This window comes from Phascolarctos cinereus, unplaced genomic scaffold, assembly GCF_003287225.1.
Source record: "Phascolarctos cinereus isolate Bilbo 61053 unplaced genomic scaffold, phaCin_HiC Scaffold_2;HRSCAF=192, whole genome shotgun sequence".
NCBI classification, from domain to species: Eukaryota; Metazoa; Chordata; class Mammalia; order Diprotodontia; family Phascolarctidae; genus Phascolarctos; species Phascolarctos cinereus.
Genome location: NW_027555625.1, coordinates 272,725,266 through 272,752,546, shown reverse-complemented (window position 1 = coordinate 272,752,546; position 27,281 = coordinate 272,725,266). Strand labels below are relative to the sequence as shown.

The 27,281-nt window shown below is 46.0% G+C and overlaps 2 protein-coding genes across 3 annotated transcripts; one reads left to right on the top strand and one right to left on the bottom strand.

The window, feature by feature from the left end:
• The first annotated feature begins 652 nt into the window (after positions 1–652).
• POLR2C (RNA polymerase II subunit C) lies at positions 653–7,402 on the top strand. The gene is made up of 9 exons (XM_020965573.2): positions 653–831; positions 1,009–1,058; positions 2,752–2,820; positions 2,950–3,002; positions 4,097–4,225; positions 4,641–4,692; positions 4,900–5,068; positions 5,755–5,829; positions 6,422–7,402. Exons 1-9 carry the CDS (start codon positions 746–748, stop codon positions 6,564–6,566), a joined length of 828 nt encoding a protein of 275 aa, XP_020821232.1. The 5' UTR covers positions 653–745; the 3' UTR covers positions 6,567–7,402.
• DOK4 (docking protein 4) lies at positions 7,321–26,042 on the bottom strand. Of its 2 annotated transcripts, none has more exons than XM_020965571.2 (9): positions 25,893–26,042; positions 15,660–15,980; positions 11,352–11,459; positions 11,000–11,114; positions 10,438–10,557; positions 10,128–10,317; positions 9,643–9,781; positions 9,118–9,241; positions 7,321–8,922 (listed from the first exon to the last, which is right to left on the bottom strand). In XM_020965571.2, the coding sequence occupies exons 2-9, from the start codon at positions 15,723–15,725 to the stop codon at positions 8,804–8,806; spliced, it is 981 nt and encodes a 326-aa protein (XP_020821230.1). In that variant the 5' UTR covers positions 15,726–15,980; positions 25,893–26,042; the 3' UTR covers positions 7,321–8,803. The 2 variants fall into 2 exon arrangements, with proteins under 2 accessions (XP_020821230.1, XP_020821231.1); XM_020965572.2 differs by lacking the exon at positions 25,893–26,042 and adding an exon at positions 24,803–25,017.
• Positions 26,043–27,281: the final 1,239 nt, after the last annotated feature.

Here is a 27,281-nt window from a genome sequence, read left to right as displayed (position 1 = left end):
GCTATTTAGGGAAGCAGAAAATCAAAATGAACAAAGGTTTTGAATCTGGGTGATTAGACCCATGACCCCAACAAACAATAGGGAAGTTTGGAGGAGGGAAAAAAAATTAAAAGTTCTGTTTTGGACCTGTTGAGTTTGAGAAGCCTATAGGACATCAGTTTTTTGAATGTTTAACTTAATGTTTATTGATTAATTGAATTCAGTGATTTCAAAAGTCTTTTCCAGTTTTAATATTTTATGGGCCAGTTGATGTTGTGGGACTGGAGTTCAAGAATGAGACTAAGGCTGGATATTTAGAGTAGTCTGTTTATAGGGATAACTGGGATCTCTGAGAAGTGATTAGGTCACCAGTTATATGAAGGCAAAGTGGTATACTGTCAAGATCATTCGGGTTTAAATTCTGACAGCTACTCACTATTTGTGTGACTTTGGACATTTCCCTACTTTGAGACTCAGTTTCCTTATCTGTGAAACGAGGGAATTGGACTGGATGCATAAAATCCCTTCCACGATTCTGAGATTCTGTGGCTGGCTTGGGTTCTCACCTTTCTCATCCAGTCTGCGCCTCCTGCAGTTGCTCCTCCTAGGGCGAGGGGGCACTGTGGGCTCTAGGGGGCGCGAGGGCAGGGAGGGGGCGGAGCCTCTTTTCCTGGCATCCGGCGACGTCAGTGGCGGCGCGCAGTTGGTTGGGTGAACCGCAGAGCCCAGGGCCAAGCGTGGGGGCCGGGGGCCGTTTTGGATCGCGATGCCGTATGCCAACCAGCCCACGGTGCGGATCACCGAGCTCACGGACGAGAACGTCAAGTTCATCATCGAGAATACGGACCTGGCGTAAGGAGCTAGCGCCTTGGGGCTTCCAGGGAGTTTCGGGAGGGCGCGGGGGCTTCTTCCGCTCTCTGAGATCTGTGGGGAAGGGGCTTCCCCTGGGGTGTCCCTGGGGGGAGGGGACGGGGAGGACCAGCCTTGGGGACCCTCTCTCATTAGCCTCTGCTTCCCTCCTCCCCGCAGAGTGGCCAATTCCATCCGCAGAGTCTTCATCGCAGAGGTGCCCATTATAGGTAAGCCTGCGGCCTCGCTGCCATGGTAACGCGCGCCCCTCCCTTGCCCCTCGGTATTTTAATAATAAATAGTTCTTCCCGTTTCCCTAGGTTTTAGAGGTTGCAAAGCGCGTTCCCCATGATAACCCTAGGTAGGTAGTGTCTTTATTCTTGACCCCTGTTTTGTAGGTGGGTAAACGGAGGCACAGGAGGTGAAATGAGTTGCTCAGGGTCACACGGATATGGAGGTGGTGTGGAAGCTGGGGCGTTGGGGACTTCATTTATCTGATTAACCAGTTGAACTATTCCTTGTCCTCATCCTTCTCAGCCTGCCCCTTCTTCCTGCTTTGTTCATGCCCAAAAGGCACTCTTCTTCCTCCTCCCCCACCCCTTTTCTCTTTGTTGATGCCCCCTGTTTTTTCAGTGTCCATCTTGGATACTACTTACTCCATGACATCTTCTGATTCTTTCTGCCCTTCTTCAGCTGAATGTGATCTCACCTTCCTCAAAATCCTTATAGCCCTTTCCTCATGCTCTTACTTAGACTACAGCACCAGCAACCACCTCTGTGTTTTCTCCACCCCCCTTTTGGTTTTAAGCTCCTTAAAAGCAAGGTCTCTTATAGGATTTATCTCATAGCATGGTGCCTCATGGGTATGGTAGATTAAATAAGATAACATATGTAAAGTGCTCTGTAAACCTAGAATTGCCGAAAAGAAAGAAAAAGGCTGTCTTTGGAACATTTTTAAAAAAATATATAGAAAAGAACAAAAGGAAACCCAGGCAAGAAGGATAACTACGAAATTTACATGTTGAATTTATTATATTTTTGAAAGGAAAAAGCAAGCTGTACATATTAAAGATTCACAAAGCCTCTTTTTCTCCCTGCTTTGAATTTAGAACATAGTATTAAGTGGAGAACAACAACAACAACAAAAGAAATGGAATTGAACTAGATGATTTTTAAGGCTTCTTCTCAGCTTTAACGATCTATGACTTTGCAGTGGGATAATCTACAGTCTTCACCTCTCTTCCCTGCCAACCAAATCTTGTTCTTTCAGGGTCTAGATCAGCCTTAACCTCTCCGTCAAGTATTCCCTAGTCACTGTGGTCCACAGTGATAGCCTCTTCCTTTCATCTTTTAATATTTAACATACATATTTATTTAACAGTTAAGCTTATAATGTTTAGCACAGTGTCTGGCATATAATAGGCACTTAATAAATGCTTGTTGACAGACTGACTTAAAAAGTACCAAACCGTGTGATACAAGCATTAAGTGAAATATGGTTTGGATAAAGGAAGTCATTATAGGTCAGAGTTTTCAGGAGGTAGTATTTGAGCTGGGTCTTTTAATATGAACAAAATAAAACAAAGACACATTGAGCATGGATTATGAAGGTCACAATGAGAAGACCACTGTAGCTAGAGTAAAGGGAGTACATATGAGAGGTCTGAATAAGGCTGGATGGTGCTCTGTGCATAGCATGGGGACAGATTTTAGAGAACTTTGAAAGAAAGGCAGCCTCCAGTTCATTTCAGTGCCCCTAACTTGCAAGTGACAGTATGGTACATATTGGTATAATGAACAAGCTTTGATCTTCCTTCCTGAAGGGTCAGCACAAAGGTCTCACTACTATCTGCTTGATTATTCCCTGTGTCTTCAGTGTAAGCTCTGTGACTCAACTGCATTTCTGCCTTTTTTTTTCTTTAGCCATAGATTGGGTCCAAATTGATGCCAACTCATCAGTGCTGCATGATGAGTTCATTGCGCACAGACTTGGTAAGTGTTAAGTTCAGGAGGTGTAGGGGAGAAGGGATGCCAGCTTGTGTCTTAGAAAGATATGAGAGCAAGCCGCCTGACTTCTGAAGGATTTTGATCTACTTGAAACACTGCTTTGTTTTTTTCCAGGATTAATCCCTCTTACAAGTGATGACATTGTAGACAAGCTGCAATACTCCAGGGTAAGATTATAACCTATTCTGTTTGATTACCGGAGAGTATTTCCTTGATAACATGCTTTCAAGCTCTTAGATTGCATTCAGTTGTCCAGTTTTATATCATAGTAATTCTGAAGCTTTTTCATTCCACTATCCCCATTTCCCCATAACCACCTCATATTAATTCCAAATTGTTGTGAAAAAGGGAACAGTAGTAACGTCTTGCCTTGTTTATCCTTTTAGGAAGAGATGTTTGTCTTTGTGAAGTTGGTTAGATGTATGAGAGAAGAGTCTGTATGTAATGGTAAAGGAATGGGCGGGGGATAAAGTGAAGGATTGAGGTATAGGGGAAAACAGTATTGACAGGTTCTGCTAATATAAATAAAATATTCTTCTATACTAGTTCTGGTTTGAGAAACTTTTCTTCTCTAAAGGATCTTATTAAACCTTGATTGTCAGGCTATATGCAATCTGAATGTTAAGTTACCAGTAAAGGAGTGGTATGTGCATATGGAGGATTAGGCCCTTCAGTGAAATTTTCCAGTTTAGAATTTTCTGCATTCAGCAACTGCCTATTATATAGGCTGGCTGTAGTTTATATATAGGTTATTGTATTAAATCATTTGGTTGGAGCATAGAATTAACTTTTCCATAGAAACATGTTGTAAATAAATGATGGTTGGATATACAGGCTAGCCTAGAAAAGCCTTTTGAACACATAATAGAGATGAAGTAGTACCATGAGACCTAGTTCCCATTTACAACATTGTTTTTATGGGAAAATAAATATTTGGAGTTCTGTCTTAGGATATAACCAGAGATTCTTGTGTATCCATAATGGTGCCTACACTAGTCGGGGGGAAGATAGGGATGTGGTGATGGTGAGGGGAAAGAATTGCCATTCTTATATACCTATCATTTTTTGAGTCATAGACTGTCTATCAGCCCAAAAGAATAACATCAGATCAATACTGTACACAAAAAATGTCTTTGAGATTCTATGATTGTACTATTTTATGAATTTAGAAACTTAAGAGAATTGGTGTTGGATATAAGATGCAAAATCCAGACCAAGCTCTTTTGCTTCAAACTTATTTCTGTTCTTTATCCTCTTCTAGGACTGTGCATGTGAAGAGTTTTGTCCTGAGTGCTCAGTAGAGTTTACACTTGATGTGCGTTGCAATGAGGATCAGACTCGCCATGTCACATCTCGGGATCTCATTTCTAATACTCCCCGAGTTATTCCGGTCAGTATCTAGTCACCTCCTCCCCTTACAAAGACTTCTTCTACCATGTAAGCTCCCATTCAGAAGTTGTAATAAATTCTTCGTTGCTTGTAACATTGGAATTTTTTCACCTAGCTGATAACCAATTTACTGATCTTAGGCCCTTGTTAATGCCAGGCAGGAATCGTATAGGTACTAATTCTTGGTCCAAGTGCACTAGGCCCCTCCTATGGGGAGAGCCCTTTAAAGTGCCAGCAAATTTAGACTAGAATTGTTCTCCCTGTCACTAACATGGGTACATCCTTCTAACTATTCCTACCATGCCATTCTTAGGTTAATTTTCTGTAGTCATCACTTAGTCAATTAAAACTTTAAGTCATTTAACGAGCCAAAAATAAGAGAAGAGCAGCTGATCTCCACCTTGGGTTCCTTTCAGGTGACATCCCGGAGTAGAGACAATGACCCCAATGACTATGTGGAACAGGATGGTAAGTGGTTTGTGTAAGAGTTAAATACCTGTTCTTGCATGTCTTGGTATGGTAAATGGAAATGGAACAAACAGAGCCTCTTATTGCTGGTTTTCAGGGTAACCTTGCTTTCAGGTTTTTATATTCCTTAGGCTACAAGTCTGATCCAACATCTGGAATCTGGCATCTCCAGTTACCTTTCTTGACCTAGGTTTTTATTCTCCGCAGACATCCTCATTGTCAAACTCCGGAAAGGCCAGGAACTGAGACTACGAGCCTATGCTAAAAAGGGCTTTGGCAAGGAGCATGCCAAGTGGAACCCTACAGCTGGAGTGGCCTTTGAGTATGACCCAGATAATGCCTTGAGGCATACAGTTTACCCAAAGCCTGAAGAATGGTATGTTCTGCTTCCAGGTAGAGGTGAAGTACTTACAAGGAAAAGGGGATGTGTACTCTGAGATCTGCTGTGTTCCTTCTTGGTTCACTTCTTATTTAGATGTCAATGTAACAACTACAAAGGCTTATAGACCCGACTTACTTAGGGTCTTCTAACCTCCACCCTCATATCTGCAAGCCGTTCTGTGTATACTTTGGATATAATTTTTTCGTCTACTTCAGCAGTCCCACAGAACATGATCCAGAGACCCAGGGTGTCCCCAAGACCCTTCCAGGGGGTCTGCAAAGTCAAACAGTAAAACACAGTAAATAATTGTAGTACAGTACAGTAGTAGTACAGTAAATTTACTAATACAGTAAATATTGATAGATGTAACTCAAACAAAAGCTCTTTGGGGTCCTTAATAATGTTGTAAAGGGGTCCTGAGAACAAAAAATTTTGAGAACCACTGGTCTCCTTGATTCCACATTAGTTTCTAAGTAAAACATATTTGCTGTACTACAACAGTATAAACTTATTCAGCAAGTTAACATAACTAGGCTCAAAGAGAAGAATCTGTGTTAAAACACTTGGATTTAATCTGCCATGCGAAGAATGCCCATATGCCCCTGTATTTTGCAACTTCTTAGTTTTCCTATAAAGCATTTAAATGAATTTTGTGCTGTCATTTTCTTTGATCATCCCAGGCCAAAGAGTGAATATTCTGAGATTGACGAGGATGAAGCTCAGGCTCCCTATGACCCCAATGGCAAACCAGAGAGGTAAGATCTGTCAGGTATTTAGGGTTATTTCTAACAATACTGGCCAGTCTGACCTTGCATTTTGGTGGCTTCTGTATTGTGGCAGTAGGGATGTAGTTTTGCATGGGATAAGTACCAAAGGAGAAAATTCTTCCATTGTGTCAGTACTTAGTTACCCAGACTTAAATCTGTAGGAAGTTGCAGCTGACATCAATTATCACAACTCTTGCAGATTTGGGGGCACTATGGCCCCTTAGTCTTCCCAGGTCGCTTAATTTATGTCCCCAGTGAGTTGCCTTTTTAAGCAGGTTTAAGGTAACGATTTTATGATATTCTTTCTCCTTCAAAAATTTTAAATGGCATATTTGTTTTAAGGTTTTTTCAATCCACACTGAAGTGTAACAGACGATGCCCTGTGATGTAGAAAGTTTTAGGAATAGCTATCTAGAGATCTGTCTTCCTGAAGTTATTAGGTGTGGAAGATTGAACCCTGAGTGTTAAGGGTTAGTTAAAGATAGAGAGTAGAATAGGGGTAAGCCCCAAACTCAGGAATTTAAGTCATAGCACTAAGGGGCATTTACAGTCTCTGCCTTTCCTTTGGACCTCGTTCCAGATTCTACTACAATGTGGAGTCCTGTGGCTCTCTTCGCCCAGAAACCATTGTCCTTTCTGCTCTGTCTGGTTTGAAGAAGAAGTTGAGTGACCTTCAGACCCAGCTAACCCATGAGATCCAGAGTGATGTTCTGACTATAAACTAGCAGCAGTCATTTCTACCAGAAATGGGACTCAAGGAAAATGGATGCACTTCTAGCCTGAGCTTCTGCTTGCCACTGTAGAGTGGACTAAAATTTAGTTGGTTCAAAGTCCTGGCTAGCACATTGCAGCTTTTAAACCCGTTGCCAGGTTAGGATGTAATTAGCTTAGGAAGATAACATGGGAAGTAGAGATGGGAGGCTTCACTCCCCACAGGGTCTCATCCTGGTCTCCTTGGGTTGGTCTCTTCCTTTAGTATGAACCGAAAATAAAAAGCCTTATCCCCCTGGGCATCAACAAACATTTTGGAGGATGAGGTGAGTAGGTCCATCCTTTATTAAATCCTTGTCGTAAACAACCTTAAGGCTATACTGAGCCTTAAGTACATCTCTACTGTTGCACCTTTGTTAGCAGCAGCAGGGAAAATTCTCTGCCCCAGATTGTAGGCCCAATCTTTCAGTGAGTTACTTATTCTCTGGTAGTGCTTCACCTGGCTGGGTTTGAGCCTTTATTGAGTACAGTGTTTTCTCCTAGGTTTGTTTTGAAGTGTTCTGTTAATTTCTTACCAGTCCCCAGCTTAGGCCCACTGCCTTCTCAACCCTAAACTCCTCTACCTGTAGCTTGATCACTTAGTTGAGAAGAGAAAGCAAGCATCCTTCAGTGTTTTCTTGATGAGAGTGGGTTAGCCCTGACTCCATACCACTGGCTCCAAAGGAAAGTACATCAGGGGATAGTTGGGTGACAAATCAGAAAAGCAAATCAGATAGTAAGGGTCCTTTATTGATGAGCAGGTTTTTAAAAAAAATCATTTTTGGCAATAAACAGCACATAATTTTATGTCCTACTTCCTCCATGCATCATTCTTCCCTGGCCCAACCCAGGTAGCTCTGCTACCTCAGACCATTCCAAGGCCTTTAGACTGAGCATTTGCCCCCATCCCCATCCCACCCCCCATCTTCACAAGCAAAATCTGATTTGTTCCTCAAAGAGAAGAGAAATTGAATGAAACCAAGGAGGAAAGTTGGGCCAGCGGCTACCTCCCTTGCTCCTAGATTTGGGTGGGAGGGTCTTCTTCTTTAGTCTGCCTTTTGCCTCAACTGAAATAAATATTTACAAGAAGCTCAACTCCCCAAATCAGGACCACAAACATTTTAAAAAAAAAAGGTTCCATGTGAATAGAAAGATAGCCCTTCTGCACGGTAGTCAAATAAATACCAGCACTAGAAAATCAATTGCTTTAATTGCATTTCAGCAGCGTCGGCCCCATGTCAAGTGGGAAGCCTCCTGTCCTGTGAAAGAAAAGGACAAGTGGTAAGAGGTACTCCCCAGGGAGGTGATGGGGCAGGGGAAGGGAAGGGGGGGCCTTAGGAATGCTACCCTTCCTCCTTACTATGTCATAATAATCTGACTTGGAGGATGTGAGGCCTCCTTCCTAAACCTGATTTTAGGGCAGTATACTGAGTCAGAACTAATCAGGGTCCTAGCCCTCCCCCTTTCCCAGAGCCTCCTCCTCAAAGAGTAAGATAATGGTCAGTGACCCCTCCAGCCCCAACAGGCAGGAAGGGGTTTGTGCAGAAATGGCAGTTTAGAGAGAAAGATGTCACCGGATGTGTCACAGTACAAAACTTGCTGCTGGCACAACCAAGATGCCATCTTCCTGTGCCATCCTACTAGGACCCTGGATGGGAGTTCTAGGGCTAGCTGCTTCTCCCTGGCCTCTGCCTGGGCCTGCTCAGGTATAGCCAGGCTGTTGGATGCCTGCTTTTGCTTGGGTTCAAATCCTCATTCCAGAGTCCTTCCAGGTTCTGGGATCTGAGGGGCATTTCCACAGACAACAGGAGATCAGCTGCTCCAAAGACACCAGCCACTGGTCACCAGATCTTAAAATTGCATTTGTGGGTGGGGAGGGCAAAGATAAAGGGGGAAATCCCATTAATGTAGAATTATGTAACAATATATATTAAAATCATAACCATATACAGTCCCTTGGTTGCTCTAGCCCCTCATGCATGCTCTGGTGAAGTGAATGGGCCCTCTCCTTGGGCCAGGCCTGTCACTCAGCTGAGGAAAAGGCATCTATCCCACTCGCTTTCTCCAGGCTTTCCTTCTGTAGGGTAGGGTCCTGGGTCATCTGTCCCCTTGGGGAGAAATGTGAGAGGAGAGGGGCCAGGAAGGAAGAAGCCGTCAGTGTGCTGCCAGTCCCTCCCTTGGGATGACATGAGCTATTTCAGTAACAACAGCATCACTGGGAAGCCGTTTTGGCCTCCTTGCTCTCTCCTGTACCAGCCTTTGGCTTCAGCAGGATAAATCTGTTGAGAAGGTCAGTGTCCGAGCTTGCCTGAGCAGCTCCATATGTTTCACCTGTGGACAGAAAGGTAGACCAAGGGTGGCATTCTGTGACACCTAAAAGTTGAGGTCACAGGATGTAGTGCCTCAAGAAGCTTCTACTGGGAGGGCAAAAATAATTGCCAGTTGCCCATAATGATTTAGATAATCAAAAATAATCTGTTAATGAATGCTTCAGAGAGGATAGGCAAGGCAGGAGAAGTCACTTACCAGCATAGCTGGAAGTCTCAGCAATGTTCTGGGAACCAGTGATGTGATGCCAGTAGGCACTCCGGGGCAGCATGGTGGTTGGTGTGCACGGATAGGAATAGTGCTCAGTACCTTTGTTCAGCAGCTGAGACAGAGAGAAGAGGAAGGCCATTAACAGGAGGACGAGACATGGCAGAGATGGCCTGGGGAATCGGGCCTGGCATCTGCACAGGACCAAGCAACAGAGGGAAGGACTCAAAGACACAGACTGTCAGAAATGACCTTATGGGATTATTTAGTTCAAGCACTTCACTTTACAGGTAGGAAACTGAGGCCTAGAAAGGTTACGACTTGTTTAAGATCGGATTAATAAGTGATAAAAGGCCTTGAACTCAAATCTGACTCCAAACCTAATGCTTTTCCCATTACACTAATGTAGGAGGCTGTGCCTCAATGGGACAGAAAGATGTCTCAAAGCGTGCTGGCCTCTCATGCCTGTCAATTCAGTCCCCTCCTGCTTCCCCAGCTTCCCACTCTGGGCCTCACCCTCACGTTCTTCTCCATCTCCAGTAGAACCCGTTTGTGCTGCTCAGCAATCGCCAGGGTGGCACTATGTACTCGTTGGTAGATCTGCTCCCCCTCTTGTGTCTGGAATGTGTAGAGCCCTTCACCTGCATCACACATCCTGTTGGACAGCACTAGAGCTATGGGAAGGGTGGTGGGGACCAGAAGTGTACACATATATAATGTACATACACATGCCTTGCTAACATGCATCGCCTATGGCACAGGCTTGCTTTCTGCTTATTCACAACCAAATTAATGCTGCTGCCCTCCTAACCCCCCATATCACAAATCCTTAATCCACAGCCCTCTGAAAAATGCAGCAGAGCCCAGCCCCTTGAAGTTATCGCCTCAGCTCTGGAACCAAAATACTTTTGGCAGGATGCTGGTCAGAAATGTAAGTAGATGGAGGATAAAAAGATGTTCTTTGGTTTCCATAGGTGGAGTTAGAAGATCTGAGGCCCTACCTGCCAGCCTCAAACGTGAAACGCGTAGCATCCCGGCCGTAGCGGCGCAAAGAGCAGAGTGGCCATGAGATGAGCTTTACACGGGGGTTGTGCATATCCCAGAGGTAGATATTCTCATGGGTGATCTGTAGTTTGCATTCACCATAGACGTCCAGGTTGGGGCAGGGCAACAGGAAGACATTGAATCGATCTAGTGAGGGGAGATGGAAGGAGGAAAAAAAAATGGAACTGTAGTTGTATGAAAAGTCTCCTCTCTCTCAGCCACTTTCCTTGAACTTCAAACCCATGGGTCCTAGGCTCCATACTTTACCTGTTTGTTCACACTGTACTCCCGGAGCCAGGAGGTCTGGCTCCCCCAGACTGATGTCATTGAGCCGGGCACCTAAGCATTCCACAGACAGCGTCTTATACCACTCTTCGGCTTCCAGCTCTGAAACGCAAGTTTGAGCACTTGTCAAGTATATCCATCTGTGCACTGGAGCCTGCCACCCAAGAATTCAGTCATGGAGAAGGCACTTCACATCTCTCAACTACCTTACCACCATCCTACCAAATGGTTTTTTCGACTTCGTCCAGTTTCCCCTTAGAGGAAGAGAGAGGACTCCTTATTTCAATTACTACAATAATAGAATAACAGTACCACTCCATACTCACCCACCAAGAGATTAAGCCCCAAGTTTTATAAAATGGTCACCTGGCTCTTCTCATCAGTCCTTATAGTTAAGAGCAGAAGGCTACATCCTCTTCAGGATTCCATTATTCTGAGGACTTCTCCAAGATCCTCAACTCTGGGCCCAACTAAAGCTAACCTTGTTTAGCTCTAAACCTCTGCCTCATGTCCCCAGCTGAGGTCTGCCACCTCAGTCACTCACCAGAGTCACAGGTGAAGGTTCGAGCTGAGTCATCAGTAAAGATAATGGCCACAGCCTGCCGCTTTGTTTCCTTAGGGAGCCTTGTGACACACTTCACATTGCTGATCTCAGTCACCTGTATGGAAACCATAAGAGACTCAGCCTCAGCATCTGTGTTTCCCTCCAGGGCAAAAAGGTAGCCAGAATGCCCCAAGTTCCAGTCAGATTAGGAGGAACACTTCCCACTGTCCAGCCTGCCCCAAGGTGGGAGCTCCAGGTAGAACCACAAAACCAGACTTTGGGAGGAGGTACATTAAAGATTAAGGGTCAGCCATCTTAGCCATGAGGTAAGGGAGGTTAGTGACTGACTCACCTTGGGGCAACCTCGAAGACACACTGATTTCTCATCAGGATACTTTTCCAGCCTCTGAGGTCCCTTGCTAGAAGACTTTCGGAAAACTAGCCAGCACCTTCGATAGATCTGTCAGGTGGAAGATTTTGAGTTCAGACTCAGGACAGTCCCCTAAATCTACCCTACCCCATCACTGCAGCCAGTGGACTGACCTAGCTATTTTCAGACCCAACTACAGAGGGCAGCACTTGATAGAACTCAATGGATGGAAAGAAAACCTGAGTGAGTAATGAAAAAACATGGACTGGCTCTTCAACTAAGCACCAAAACCTGGCACAAAACACAAATGGGTTTCCTTGTCCCTGATGTAAAGAACGAGTAAGAAGCATACCCCCTTCTGATCTCAAATGCCAAGACAAAAGTGGGAGCCAAAGATATGAGCAATATCCTACAGGGCCCCAATAAAAAGGGAGTCATAAAGTATCCTCAAAATATGGACGTGGTCTCCTGTTTTTATATAGCCTTCATTTCCCAGTATATCCTTCCTCCCCAACCCATCCCACCCCACGCGCCAACTTCTAAGAAAAAACTCCCAGAAAGTGGTCGCTTATAACAAAGAATAAAAAAGGAAAAGAAAAAAGCCCCAGTAAAACCAATACACCAACCAAGTCCAATATATGTTAAGTGTTTCACAGCCATGGTTTTCTGCCCCCGACCCAATCTTCTTAGCAAAGTTCAACAATACTATAATCCTAGCGCCTTAACTCGGGATTAGCAACACAAGGAAACCCTAAACATCCATAAGATTATAAAAAAATTGATATGACTATGATTATTTTGGCTTTGTCTATCAAGCTCATCTGAACCAGACTGACAGGAGGAATTTAGACACCTCTTTTTCATCCTTGGCCTTATACGGTTGCTGCAAACGCTAATACTTGATGACAATAATACCACCTGCATCTATGCAGTGCTTTACACTTTAAATGGTCTTCACATGTATCTCATTTAGGCCTCTCAGTAGCCCTTTGGAATGGACTGAGCAAGGATTTTTGGCCTCATTGTGGAAATGGGGAAACTGAGGCTCAGAGAGACCAAGTGTTTTTATAGATCTCTTGGACTCTAGTCTAGTATCTTTTCAGTCTATCAAGCCAACCTCTGTATAGCACCTTTTACTCTAAGTCCTAACCGCCTTTAAAACTGAGACTACCCTTCCTAACAGTTCAGGGAGCCAGGCAGAAGAAACAAGATTTCTCTTCATGTGATAAGATAGAATTTAAGGGACAGAGAGAAAAAATGACCTGCCAAAAGACACATGGCTATGGCTGGATCAGTGGGCGCCCTGAAAATAAAATTCTATATCTTAACTCTCCAAAAATGTAATTAGTCCCTGTCCTTCCTTCACTAGTCCTATTCTCCTTACAGATGAAGATACTAAGGTCCCTTTTCACCTGGAGCTTTAGTGACCTAGAAAATCCTAAGGCACCAATTCTCCCTTTGGAGGTGGTACAAAGTTATGTGCTATGCTTCCTATCTAGGGAAACTGAAAAAGCCTCCACATAATCTCATGACTGGCACCAAACTCTATCCCAGCTCTACCTGCTGTGGCCACGTGTGCTGGGAGTTTCTCTGTCATACACACAGTGCCACTCCTCAGCCAGGCCTCGGTCCTGGGTGGGGCATTTTTCAGGGCTCCTGGCAGGCAAACTGGAGATAACAGCCATAGCTACGCTCAGCTAAGTGAACACTGGAAGAGATAAGCTCCCCGGGCCCATGAAGGACCATTTTCCCAGGGGATAGGCTAGAAGCCCACACCTGTCACATTTTGATCTCCTGTCTTAGGGACCACCAGAACAGAAGTCTATTCCTTGAGCTACCTGTCTTAGTCCATCCTCCAAGAAGAAAGCCAACTATGCCAAAGGCCAAAGCTGGCACTTGTGTCCCAGATGGGCAGTCTGTCATAGTCAAAAAGAACACTGGCTTGGGAGTCAGAAAACCTCAGTTACATTAAACCTGGCTCTGCAGCTTATGTGTGTGACATATAAACATCACTTTTCTGGCTCTCAATTCTTCTATCTATAAAATAAAGGGACTCTTGTCTATTCTATCATTCATTTATATCCCCCACTTGCCTAGCTTCTAGGTTCTGTCCTCATTACTTGGCCTCCTACCCACCTAATGCTTGGGGGGGGCACCAACACTCTATGTTCTAAGCAGTCTCAGTTATTATATAATTCAACAAGGCACCTAGATCAGGGACTCAAGATTCTTCCTTCTTCACTACCATTCCCGTCTTTAGGGGTCCAGTATCTAAAACTCAGAGATCTAGTCTGCTGTTGGGAGGAAGTCAAGAATGGGAGTGCCCCCACTTTAGTTCTGCCTCTTGAGGCCACAGCATGTGCAAGCCATAGGATCAACTACCCTAAGCTGCCAATATACAGAAACTGATGCTCATGAAGAAAAATGGGTTGGTCCTCATTGAGTATCTAGCATTTGAGGGTGGGGTGGGGAGTACATGTGCAAACTAGCTTGACCAAGACCACAAAGAATCATGGAATTTTAGAGTTGGACTCTTCTTGGCCTTCTACACTGCATCCCTAACCTTTGGCTACATCTGCCTCTTACCAATGACTCTCCCCATTCCAGGCTCCTCATTATCTACTATCCAGACTTCTTAGGCTGTTATTCCCACTGCCTGCTTCTCACACCCCCAAGCCTTGTGGGCCAGGTAATATATTTGGAAAGGCTCACCTGTGAGCCTGGGAACCCAGAGGTACTAGATCCTTAAAATTCGGTTTACTGATAGTGCTGGCTCAGAAAGGGAATATTAAGACCTGAGGTCCCAACTCTGCCTCTAGGATGATCTTGGTCTGCTTCACTGCTCTTGACTTCAATCCCTTTGAGAGAAGAGGTAGTCATATTGGAGGTCAATGGGTTAAATGCTTCCCCCCTTGGGATGTGAGTGAAGGAGTAGAGCTTGGCAGTCCTACTTGAGGGCCCAAGCTGTTTTACACATATTCATAAACCAGAGATCTAAAATGTGACCCATTACACATCAAATCAAATCCTAACTGGATTCCAGCTCCCTGTACTCACAAAATACAGCTGTCTGTTGGCTAGTAACCAGGGCCATAAAACATCATCTCCCTGCCTTTATCTCTCTGACAAGCATCCTTTGCACTCTAGCATACTGCCCCAAGGAGCCATCAGGATGCCACAAGACTACAAAAAAGTCAACCCTTCACCTGATGAAGACTGCTCTGGAACATCTACCTAGAGCAGGGAGAAGGGTTCCTTGTTCTACCAGACTGGATATACTATACTATACTATACTATACTATACTATACTATACTATACTATACTATACTATACTATACTATACTATACTATACTATATTATATCCACCTACCACCTGACTGAGCTAGAGTCCTCTCATGAATAAAATGAGGCTTAATCTCCCTGGTTTCTCCAACTGCCCATGTAATATAGGAAGATGGGGGAGGACATCAGGGCCTGAACCCCACTTGAGCTTTTGGAAACACTACTGCTTTTATCCTGGGACACAAGCTCCCCTTGAAATGTGTAGGGTATTCAGGGGAGACACAAGCTAAGGGGTTAGATAATTAAGTCAGTCCATGAACTTTCACCCACCCTGGCTTAGGAATCCCAGTTAGTGAGACGGGATGCTATTCTGTCCAAACTTATCCAAGACTTGTGGAGCACAGGGTGGGGAGGGACAAAAAGGACTATTTAAACAAGAGATAGGAGACCTGCTCTCCAAGGGCACCATTCATTTCATGGAATTCTCATTTATATTTAAATCAAATCAATAAGCAAAAGTATCTGCTTTTCCACACCTCCCCCACCCCCCTTCACTAGCTCTAAAAATACACACATACACACAAGCAATCTGATTTGTGGGAGATAATGTACTTAAAAGAAAGAAAGAGTCCCCAGGGCCAGACCAATTTCTGCCAGATCCCTCTAGATGGCTGTTTTATAGCTCAGTTGCAGCCCTGGATTTCCAGGGCAAGTGCCTTAGGGACAACTTTAACAATAGTGGGGGAAGAGCTGGCCCCCTGGCTCCAGTCTTCCTACCCACCAACTAAGTAATAACTCCAGATTTGAGCCCCAGGCTGGGGCTGACAGCAGAGCTTCCAGGAGAAAGATCCAGGAACAAAGTCGGAAACCAGCCCTAACCAGGAGGTGGGGACCCTTTCAGCAACAAATGCAGCCTAGTTTCCATATTCCTAGATTTCTTTAGTATCTCTAAATGACAGGCTCCTCCCCGCGGTCATGTCAGTGCTCCAGCCCCTGGCTCACTCACCCCGAGTTTCCTGCTCTTCATCTTCACGTAGCCTTGCTTGACAATGTCATTAAAATTGGTCGCCATGGTGCCGGGACTCCCTCAGCCCCTCCCTACGCCTGGATTTGCAGTGCTTCCCCTCAAGGCTTGGATGGGCTTCGTCAAGTCCGTGGGATACCAGGGGCAGACTCTTCTTCCCGCTGCCTGCCTAGCTTCTCAGGATCAGCTCCTCCAATCACCTGTTCTCAGCCGCTCCCTCAGGCTTCCCACCGGCTCCTCCTCACCTCGCCAGCCTTAGCATTGTTCTAGCAAGTCTCTTTCTGTGAGCTTTCTTTGCGCTGGCTGGAAAATGAAAAATTCGGATAGATTAGAGACAGTGACATCTTTCCCCTTTCCTCTCTCTTTTTCCCTTCTTCTCACACTCCTCCTCACAAGCCCTTCCCCTCTCCCCTTCTTTTCTCCCCACCCCTGTTCCCATGATGATGACTGAACCATTCAGGAAAACCGAGGTAGACACTAGAGAAGAAAATGGAACAGCCCAGTTTCCTCAGCTGATGTTTAACCCCTTCCTTTGAGGGGTGGTTCCTGAAGCTCGGAGTGGGGGACCTGTAGAAAACAAACAGGGAGCTGGAAAGAAAGAAGCACTGCAAAGGAGGTGCCTTGGGTGAGTCAGAATCGGTTAACCATTAGCCCTGCAAAAATGTTAGGCAGCAGAGCAGTCAGGGTGTCTTTGTGGTGAAACTCCTTGCTTGCTATGCCTCAACCTCCAGAAGCTACCTCTCAGAAGGATGTTTTGGCCTGGGCCCTTCCAGCTCAGTATCCCTGGAACCGATCTAGGTCAGCCCAATCCTAGAACATGAGCTTCTTGCCCAAAGTTTCCCTGCACAGTCACTGAACCTATTTCTCAGGCCTTGGCCTAGACATTGAATCTACAAAGCCTTCCTTGGGTAAAGAGTTAAAATGCAAGTGTGACTTTGACGTTCCCCATTCTATACTCCCTAAGGAACAGGCAGAGAATTGGGGTGGGAGGGTAGGGACACCTAGAACATGCTCCTGGTGCTTTGAGGTAAAATGTCATTTGTACCTTCTGACCCGAAAACATACCTTCCTCAGCCATTTGGAGGGAATCAATCCCCTCCCCCAACAGACACATCCCTCCAGCATTCAAAAATGGGGATAGCATAATATCAGCCTATGCTCCACCCCAAGCCACACCTTACTACTATTCAACTGAAGCCTTGGACAACTGCCAGGAACTCCTGGATACCAGCTGAAGAGAAGAAGGAAAGGAGGTACCTGGATAAGGGCAAAGTCCAACCAAAAGGGGACATTCATATCATACGGATCAGTCTAGGCACTAGGAGGGAGTGACTAATAATAACAATAATAATAGCATTTATATAGCACTAAATGCAATCTCATTTGATCCTCAGAACAACCCTGGGAAGTAAATGCTGTTATTCTCATTTTACAGATGAGAAAACAAAGGCAGACTGAGGTTGTGACTTGCCCAGGATCACACAGCTAGTAAGTGTTTAAGGTAGAATTTGAATTCAAATCTTCCTGACTCTAGGTCCAACATCCTATGCACTGTGCTACCTACCTACCTAAAAAGTGATCTGGCCTTCGAGAAAGCCAGGCAATATTGTCATTCATATGAGAACAAGATCCCAGACCTAGGAACAAATTATTAGGGGCTCTTATAGTATTCCCACCCATATCTGGAGTTCCAAAGTCCTAATTAAGGGCCTCAGCACTGGCCACAGTGAGGATAAAATACTAAATACCTGGATCTTCTCACAGAGGCTAGGTTTATACAATTCTCACTCTATACTAATATCACAATACCCTGGGACTCTGAATGAGGATCCACGTCCCACTCTGTAGGCAGAAAGGAGGCAAACAACCCATTCCCTGCTCCCAGTCCTTCTGAAGAGGTCAGGGCTAGAATTTGGGGACCTGAAAGGGGCATTATCAGAATCAGGGAACAGGGCCAGTCCACAGACTAAGTCTTAGAACCAGACAGTTGACCAGCAAGAATCTCAGAATCCCCTCATTTTATACATGAGAAAACTAAAGTGATCTGCCCAAGGTCACACAGTGAGTCAGCAGAAGAATCAGGGGTAAAACCCTGATAGCTCAGGGGTAGAATGTCCCAGGTTAAGTTCTTGGTTCTGAAATCTCTGATAACAGAATTGCCCCCTCCTTAGAGATTGCGTGGTATAGGTTCTAGCTCCCGTCAACCACTGGAGAACAGAAAGGTGCCAAAAGCAAGGTCCCATATACCTCAGGGATCACTCAGTGGTAACTGAATGGCACTTAGGGGGTCAGCTAAGAGTTGTTGCTACCAGGAATGGGGTCCCTAGGGCCTGGCCCCACAGCCAGACCTGCCAGCAGCTTGGCATTAATTAATCTCTCAGAGCCCTGTCTGTCAAGTCTCTAACAAGGAACAGATGGTGAGGCCCCACTGGGCACACTGAAACAATGGGAGCAGAGCCAGTGAAAGCGACTGTCTCTCCCCCTTCACCTTCCATCCAGGCTTCCCTCTCTAGAGCCCCCATGGCCTTCACCTTCTTTTTCCCAATTCCTTCCTTCTCCACCCACCTTCTTAGCCTCTCACTGCTTCTATCATTTCCCATCTATGCTTTTGGGAATCACCCATACCTAAGTCACTTTCTCCTGGTATTTTATAGGTACAGATCATGTATCCTCCTTTGCTCTGACCCTGTCAGGGCTGTTCTAGGGAAAGTTTCATTAGACCTGGTACTTTCTCATATGTAGGGAAGGTTAGTTCAACTCAATTTCCACCTCAGCATTTCTATATTCTGTTACAGGAACAGTAAGCATATGCCTTGGAAATACTCTTATCAAGGTGGCTCAAGGCATTAGGACACTATCTACCTGACAAAAAGGACCAAAGTCCTGAGACTTATCCATCATCAACCTTCTTACTGGGGAAATAGCAAGATTAGATATTTCTTGAGCTTCTCAAACATACAACATTATGTTCAGAACCTAAATACAGAGACTGATTCCTCTTTTAAAAAAATGGCTGGGCAGTAAGTCTGAGAGTGTATTTTTTGTTTATTTGTTTGTTTTAAGAGCTTCTGACCAGACTACAATTTGCCCTCTTAGGTGTTTGTAAGACCACTATAATTCCTTCCTGCCAGCCTAATGCAGACATTCTCCTTCCCTATCCTCCCTCACCTCCAACAAAAGTATCAATGATCTTTCCACAGAAAACCAAATAAATGTCAGTACAGAAACTCTCAGGAGCAATCCTATACCATCCCTATACACAACCCAGCCCTTATAAGCAGTTCTACAATAATAAACCAGTGTGAACAGCCCTGACTCCAGGAGAAACCCTACAATAACAAGCAACCATACAATACTAGTTTTATTCTGGGGTACGACATAATTCTTGGCCCAGTCCCATCCAGGTCCAATGAGAATTAGTATAAGAATCTGGAACCCTGGGGACTGAAAGGAAAGGAAAGAGAGAACAGATAAAGATGGAAACACAGAACAGAAGGGGGAGGAAATGAAGACAGAGGAACCAGCAATTATCACTAAACAAAAGAATGAAAGACAAAAAAAATCCAATAACAACAGGAGAAAAGAGAGAGGGGTGGTGAAAAGGAAATCCTTAGGAAAAAACCTCAAAATGAAGGGAAGAAAAAGAGAAGTCCTGAAATGTACATTTAAAAAAGGAGAAAAAAATGGGTCAAGAGACTAATGAAGTAGAGAGTGATGCAGAAAAGCAGAAGGTTCAGATCCTCAAGCACCAGAAATCTGAAGCCCAGGAGGAAAACCAGCACTGATGTGCTGTGTTAACTTGGGTGGTCGATTTTCCCATCTATTAAATGACAACTTACAAATTAAATACTTATTGAATCCCTCCTGCCCTCTCATAGGTGTACAGAGATCACAGGATCATAGATTTTGAGCAAGAAGAGCTGAAAGGGGTCATCTAGTTCCACCCTCTCGTTTTAAAGATGAGGAAATGGAGGCCAAAGCCTTTACCCAGGTAGAAAGGGCAAAGCTAAGATCTGAACTGTTTTAGATCCAGTGTTCTTTCCAATGGCCCATAGTGCCCTCCAAATGGCATGCAGCACAGTTAGAAAGTGCTTTAAACACTTTAGAGAAAAGATATTAGATATTATCAAATTTTTTTATAAAGCACCATTCTTCATACTTCCCACATCTCCTTTTTATTTTCTGGTAACATCTTGAAGTCTTAAAACACCTTTAATCACCCCAAAACTAAGCAGTTGTCATTTCTAGTTTGAACACAAGATGGTTCTGTATATAACTGTACAGAGCCATCATGTCACACAGGAAGTAAGTAATGGTCAATAATTTATCCAAAGCCGCACACGGACCCAGCTCCAGAGTGAAGAGCCCAGGACCTCTGATGATTCCAGCTAGAAAATCAAAGTAGGAAGCTCCAACAGCAGCAAAAAATGCAGATGCCTGCTGCATTGAGTCACAGCTGCCCCCTTCCCTTCCCCTCTGCTGAGGTACCGAAGGACTGTGGGGCTGAAAATCTCACTCTCCAAAAAGTTCCCTCTTCCCAGGGAAGAGCAGGTGCCGTAGTTACGGGAGTAGGAAAAACTCATCTGCTAACCAGCGTCTTTAGCTGAGCAACCCTGAAGAGGGTAGGAGGAGACCTCTCAGCCCCACCTGCCAGACATAAGCTCCTGTAGGGTACCACCCCCCACACCTGGATTCTGCCTGGAAACTCTGAAGCTTTGTCTCCTGAACCAAAGCCACTGGCTCAGGAAGGAGCCCTGTTAGTCAAGCTGAGACTTGGGCCTCTCTCCCCACCCCCACCTGCTGGACAGATCCGATCTTATCTGGACTTTATGGAAAGCACCACCTAGCTCTCCCCAGCAGGTCCCCACCCCAGACCACAGATCTTATCAGCATCTTTTCTCCAGCATCAGGAAAGTTAAGTTACCTATCCAGTTATCTGCTAGTCTAGTCCTCTCTGGGAGTGTGATTTTTATCAGGGTCTGCAACTAAGTCTGAGCAACCCACAGTCTCCACTGGAGAGATGCAACCTTAAAATAATGAGAGACTTAACAAAGGTGGCAAAGATCAAATGCCCATGATAATGCCAATCAATAGGAGAGTAGAACCCGGAAAGGAGGTGGAGAATGAGGAAATTAGAGCAATCAGCCCAAATCACCCACCATGCCAGCCGGCACAAGCCAAAAATGCTTTGGACTCAGTCAAGCCTTCCTCCTCCTAAGAGTGCCTGGACTCTAATTCTATCCTTTCCTAACTTTGTTTCTTGGCCTTTCAGAGATCCTGGCCAGGCCAGTGGGTGTCTTAGTAGATAATGTACTATATCTAGAATCAGGTAAGACCTGAGTTCAGATGCTGCCTCAGACACTAGCTATATGACCCTGGGCAAGTCACTTAATCTCTGTCAGCTCCATTTTCCTCTTCTGCAAAATGGGGATAATAATAGCACCTACCTCACAAAGTTATTGTGAGGATCAAATGACAATATATATCTCAAAGATAATGCATATCTCAGAGCAAAGCACTTTGCAAAACTTAAAGTGCTATATAAATGTTAGCCACTACTATTGTTAAGTAGAGACTGGAGCCTCAAATCTTTTTAGCGTGTATCTGGTTTTGTTACCTGGATTTGTACCTAATTCAGTGCCTTATGTAGAGCTCCTAGATTTCTTGGCAGGTGATAAATTCCATCCTGCACTAAAACTGGCAAACTTGTGACTCAAATACCACTCAGTCCAAGTAATCATGGGTTCAAAGCTGCCTCTGGTGCCCTCCACCCGGCAAGATCTCTGCCTAAGCAGAGTCCGGGCCTTGTCCTGCTCCCAGCCGCACCTCAGCCTGGGGTCTGTTTTGGTGAAGTCATACCTAATCCAGTTTGGTGGGGCTATAACAAAAGGAAAAATTCTGGGGCCAGATCTTCTGCCAATGGAGGGTGGGGGTAAAGGAGGAAGGTGGGCTTTTACAAGGAGTCTCCCAGCAGGGGGATAGGGTAGGCTATGCATACTGCCTTTGAATCAGTAAGGAAATTTTGAACCCCAGAAGATCTCATTGATGTTGCATTCTCAGGCAAGAAAAAAGAAACAAATTATATGGAGAGGCTAAGAAAAGAAGGGAGGATGCTGTTGGCCATAGCTGAGGTCTGTTCTGAAAAGGCAACTCAATTTACCCTTTGGTCTTTACTCCCAGACCTGATGATTCCTGTTGCCCTCTCTGGAGGGAGCCTATCTCTTCTTAATCACTGCAAGAAGCCTCAGTTTGAGCTCAAAGTGCTCTGATTCTCCCAACCCACTCCATTCAGGAACTGGAGAACTCAACTAGTCCATTGAATTTTTCTACAAGGCTGTCAGATCTCAACACCCCAGATCTCACTGTGAGATTAACATTCTATCAAGCACAAGTCTGTAAACGAACCCATTACCTTCTAACACATGGAAAAGTCATCATTCCTGAGGGCCCTCAAATCCGAACAGAAATTTGATATTTCTGTCATGACCCGGATTTCTGCCAAAAAGCCTATGCAACTGTAATCTCCAAGCACCTCAGTTAAGGTGGAGGGAGGATACTAAAAATCAAGAAAAGGATTGGGTCTCTGATCTCTCAAGTGCCTGGGACTCTAGACTTGGACCACCAGACATCTTCTGAGGTTCCTTCCCAACAGGAATCACTAAAAATTAGGGGTCAGAAGGTAAATAGGAAGAGAAAAATTGAAGAGGAAAAGGGAAGGGAATCATACTACAGGGGAACTGACAAGTTAACTGATGCTCCTTTGAAGAGGGAGAACAAATTTGGAAGGGAGAGTCTGACTCACTTTTAGAGCTATTTTTTGGGAAGAGGGGGCCCAGGAGGAAAAGTTGGTCATTGGGAGCAATGTTAATTAGAGGATGGGGGCAAAGAAAAGGAGCACAAAGATATAAACTTACTTTATGGGGAGGGGAGAAGGAGCTGCTAGGAATGACCAGCAAGCAAAGAGCTGGGAGTAGGAGAACCTAGAGCTAGCAGGTTAGCTCTTGCTCCTTTAGGGTGGGACACTCATTGGGGTGTCAGGGTCAAAGAAAATAGCAAGTAAAAGGTGGGGGTTGGAGGATGGAAGATGGCAACATCCTCAAAGCCTCAGTCCAGAAGAGAAGACACAGTTATAATGGATGGAGGGGAGGGGAGAGGCTGACAAGTTAGCTCAAGTGCTCCTAGGAGGTCTGACTAGAGGGGGGAGGGGCAAAAAAATCACGTTTGGGTGATTCATAGATTTAGACCTGGAAGGAGCCTCAGATACCATCTACTAGTCTAACCTTATTTTACAGAAGAGGAAACTGAGTCCCAGGAAAGTTGCATGAATTGTCTAAAGTTAAATTGGTAGCAGTATTTGAACTCAGATCCTCTTGAATCCTCCCACAGTACCCCAATGAATCCACAGGGCATAGATATAGTGGGGTCCGCTGTACTCCTGCCAAGCAGGTAAAAGTCAGTGGATGGCTGCCAAGGATAGTGGGGGTCCCCAAGGCCAAAGCCAAGCAGGACTGAAGTGGTCATAGCACCGGGGTGAGAGTATCTGTCAGATTAAACGCCTGCCCCTTTGGGACATGAGAGGCAATAGGGTAAAGATCAGAAAAAACATCAAAGTGTGTGGGAAGTGGGGGTTGGAAGAGGGCACAATGGCAGGGTCCCTAGCATTCCAACCCTGCAGAGGGGGGACAATCTGATGGGGGCCACCTGAGCCAAGGTCAGGGCCGGGGGAGGGCATAGCGACAGCTCCTTTGAGGAAAGGAGGGGGCACTAGGGAAGAAGGGGACTGGGGAAAGGGATGGAGAGAGGGGGTTCAGGAGAGGGGCGCTCTAGGAAAGGAGAACAGGGAAGAGGGCTTGGGGGAGGGGCGTAGAGAAAGTGGGCTTACGGGAGGGAGTGCAAGAGAGGGTTCAAAGACAGGAGCTCAAGGAGAGAATCGTCAATGGATTGAGGTTCTCGGGGAGAAGGATGGGGGAAGGGAGCCTGAGGGAGAGGGCGCTCTGGGAGGATATTCAGGGGAGAGGTTTTGGGGAGGGGGTTCGTGAGGATGTTCAGGGAACAGTGAGCATAGGGAGGGGATTCAGGAGAAGGAGTGCACAGAGAGGAGGCTCTAGAGAGGGAGTGCTTGAGAAGGAGGTTCAATGGAGAACTCCAGAGAGTAGGCTCAGGAGGGGGAGAGCACAGAGATAGGGCTCAGGGGAGGGGACTCGCGGGAAAAGGGCTCGGGGAGTGGCAGAGGGAGGGGGCTCAGGAGAGGGAGCGCACAGAAAGAGGACTCAAGAGAAGGGGGTTCTCGAGGTTCAGGGAAGGGGGCGCACAGGGAGGAGATTCAGGAAAGTGGTCTCAAGGGAGGAGGTTCGGGAGAGGGAGCTCACAGAGAGGGGACTCAAGGGAAGGGGTTCTCAAGGAGAAAGATCAGGGGTGGGGCGCACAGGGAGGAGATTCAGGAAAGTGGTCTCAAGGAAGGAGGTTCGGGAGAGGGAGCTCACAGAGAGGGGACTCAAGGGAAGGGGTTCTCAAGGAGAAAGATCAGGGGTGGGGGCACACAGGGAGGAGATTCAGGAGAGTGGTCTCAAGGGAGACGGCTCAAAAGGGAGAGAGAGAAGGGACTCAGTGGAGAAGGTTCAGGGGAGGGCCGCATGGGAAGGGGATTCAGGGAAGAGCGCGCACAGAGATGGGGCTGGGGGGGGTTCTGAAGGTTCAGGGGAGGGGGCGTACAGGGAGGAGATTCAGGAGAGTGCTCTCAAGAGAGCGGGCTCAAAAGGGGGAGACAGAGAAGGGACTTAGAGGAGGAGATTCAGGGGAGGGGGCGTACAGGGAGGAGGTTCAGTGGAGGAATCTCAAGGGAGGGGGCTCAGAAGAGGGAGGATACGGAGAGGGGGCTCGAGGAGAAGGATCAGGGGAGGGGATACACAGGAAGGAGGTTCAGTGGAGGAATCTCAAGGGACGAGGATCAAGAGAGGCAGCTCACAGAGAGGGGGCTCAGAGCAGGGGTTCTCCAGGAGGTTCAGGGAGGGGACTCCGAGGAGGGGGTCGCGCCTGGCAGCTGGCAAGGTGCCCCCTTCTCTCCACCCCGTCCCAGGGGTTCTCCCTCTCTCCCTCTCTCCCTCTCCCCTCCCTTCCCCACTCACCTCCGCGCTGCTCCCGCCCCGGCTCCCGCCCCGGCTCGCTGGGGCCGCAGTCCAGGCACATGCCCGCTTCATGGCGCTGCCCGCGGGCCCATCTGGGCAGCGGCGGGGGTGGCGGCGCCGGGCTGGGACTGGGAGGCGGCCGCTTGTCCGTCAGCCTGTCTGCCTCCCAGCCTCCCTGCCTGCGCCGGCTCCCTCCTTCCCCAGACGCAGCCGCCGCCGCGGCTCCCTAGGAACCGGCCCGCCCCGGCCTGGCCGCCGTATTTCTCCGAGCTGACGGGCCGTCACTTTCCCCGCTGGCGCTGCCTCCTTCCTTCCTCCTCCCCAATTCCCCTACGTATCGCCTCCTCAGCGCCCCCAGGTCCCCGCCTTGCCACCGCCCCAGCTTCCCACTCTGAGTCCCTGCTCCTTACCCAACCATCTCCTCAGTCCGCCCCCGGCTCTCTCAGCTTCCCTTGCAAATTTTCAGCCGCGCACGCCCTCCCCAGCAAAACGCCCGCCTCCTGGCCCCTCTGGTGCTCCATCACCTTCACCCCCCACCTAGGTCTTCCATCACCTCTTCAGGCAACCCCCACCTCCTCCAACGTCCTCCGAGGCGCTCCCAGTTATCCACACCCCAATACACATCTATCCTCAATTAAGCACCTAGTTCTTCACGCCGACTTCTCAGATCTAGCTCTCAGCCCCTCTCCATTGTTTCACTGCTCCTCAAACTTCCCTCATATCATTCACTGCCATATAAACAAACGTACTCCGACCTCATTCTTTCGCCGTCAACACTCCCCAGTCTTCAGAGTAGCCAGCCTAGTTCAGCCTCTCACGTTGTAACCTCTGCCCCTAATGCTCAGATTCACAACAAAAAAAGCCACTTTCTTGGTCCAACTTCTCACCCATCCAGTTCCCAGAGGTGAGAAGATTCCTCGTTTATTTGAATTTCAAATATGTTTGATTTGCATGACCCACCATAGACACAACCCATAAATACATCCCCTAAACCCAAATTCAATGCGAATTTTCAAATATTGTTAGGACTTCATTGAAGGACTTCAAAGATCCAACTTCCTTCCTTTAGTTTTAGGACACTTTCACCTACCTTGTCCCATCTGCTAGACTGAGTGAGGTGCTCTTAGATTTCTGCAGCCCCGGGTCTTAACCTTCCCCGGGATGTAGGGTATTTTGTGATGGTCATTCCCACTAGGGCAGGATAAGCACCAGGGTGATCCAACCAGGAACTTTGGTCGTTCAGCTCTGGGCTTTCGTAACAGAATTAACCAGTCAGAAACCAGGCAGCTAAGTTTGATAAGGGCTGGATTGTGATAGGTTACTTTGTCTTGTCACCCACCTTATTAGTTTGAAAGCCCCATACACAGGCCTCAGTCTCAGCCTTTTGACTTTCCCCATCTAAACTTTTCCCGTCTAAACTTGAACCCACCTGCTCTTCTTCAGACCTCAATGTCCAATCAGTAGAACTCCCACAGATTTGGTCTATTTTGGGAAAGTGTTTAAGCAAACCAGAAAGCACATTTTGACCAACAATAAAAAAAAATAAGCTATCAGAAAATTTTTTTTAAAAAGCACCTTCTCTAGAAAATTCTACCTAACCAATCCAATAATTAAGCACTCTGCCCTGTCCAGGACTGTGCTAGGCACTGAAAGTGTGACAATGAAGAAAGACATTCCCTACCCTCAAGGAGCTTACAATCTGTTAGGAACATAAGACTTGCACAAAAACACAATATAAAGTAAAGAATAATAAAGGCAAAAAAGGAGATCTGAAGTGACTCCAGGAAAATTAAGGTGGAAGGAAATCTCCTTTTCCTTTTCTGGTTTAGTTTTGCCATTCTGGACTACAGTTCTCAGAGTGTGGTCTTAGCATCCCAGCCAGACCCTTTCAAGGCACCCTGAAAGTCAAAATTATTTTCATAATAATACGAAGTAGTAGTACTATCTAATATAGTAAATCTCAATAGACATAAGAGAGCACATAAACAAAAGTTCTTTGGGATTCTTAATCATTTTTGAGTGTAAATGAGTCCTGAGACCAAAAACTTTGAGAATCATCACCATAGTGCCTCACTCAGGGCTAGACACATATTAGATGGGCTTTGAGACATTGGATAAAAGGGACAGACAACTTGGGATCGTTTTTATTTCTCAAGCACTGGATTAATAGTCCACAGAATTGTACCGTAGTCTCAATTCTATTTTTAACTAGAGGTATGACTTTGTAAATCATTTCACCACTTGAGCCCCAGTTTCCCCATCATGTGTTAGGTGGAGATTATATTAGGTGATCTCTAAGGTGTCTTTCAGCTCTAAAATTTATGAATGAATAAGTAGTCTTTTAGCCCCACTCCTGATCTTCCTTTCCTTCTTATTTCCTCTCCCTTCCCTCCTCCCCCAGCTTACTCCACAATGGGCAGTATGAGAAGGTTAAATCCAGGCAATCCTTAATTGGCTTCCAATTCATGGTCCAAAACAG

What these genes read in the sequence shown, in the direction of transcription:
- POLR2C (XM_020965573.2), top strand. Translation starts at nt 746, where the DNA reads ATGCCGTATGCCAACCAGCCCACGGTGCGGATCACCGAGCTCACGGAC. An exon ending in ATCGAGAATACGGACCTGGC is followed by an intron (nt 832 to 1,008) that starts GTAAGGAGCTAG and finishes TCCTCCCCGCAG; the next exon opens with AGTGGCCAATTCCATCCGCA. An exon ending in TACCCAAAGCCTGAAGAATG is followed by an intron (nt 5,069 to 5,754) that starts GTATGTTCTGCT and finishes TGATCATCCCAG; the next exon opens with GCCAAAGAGTGAATATTCTG.
- DOK4 (XM_020965571.2), bottom strand. Translation starts at nt 15,725, where the DNA reads ATGGCGACCAATTTTAATGACATTGTCAAGCAAGGCTACGTGAAGATG. An exon ending in AGTACAGTGTGAACAAACAG is followed by an intron (nt 10,318 to 10,437) that starts GTAAAGTATGGA and finishes TCCCCTCACTAG; the next exon opens with ATCGATTCAATGTCTTCCTG. An exon ending in TGAGACTTCCAGCTATGCTG is followed by an intron (nt 8,923 to 9,117) that starts GTAAGTGACTTC and finishes TTCTGTCCACAG; the next exon opens with GTGAAACATATGGAGCTGCT.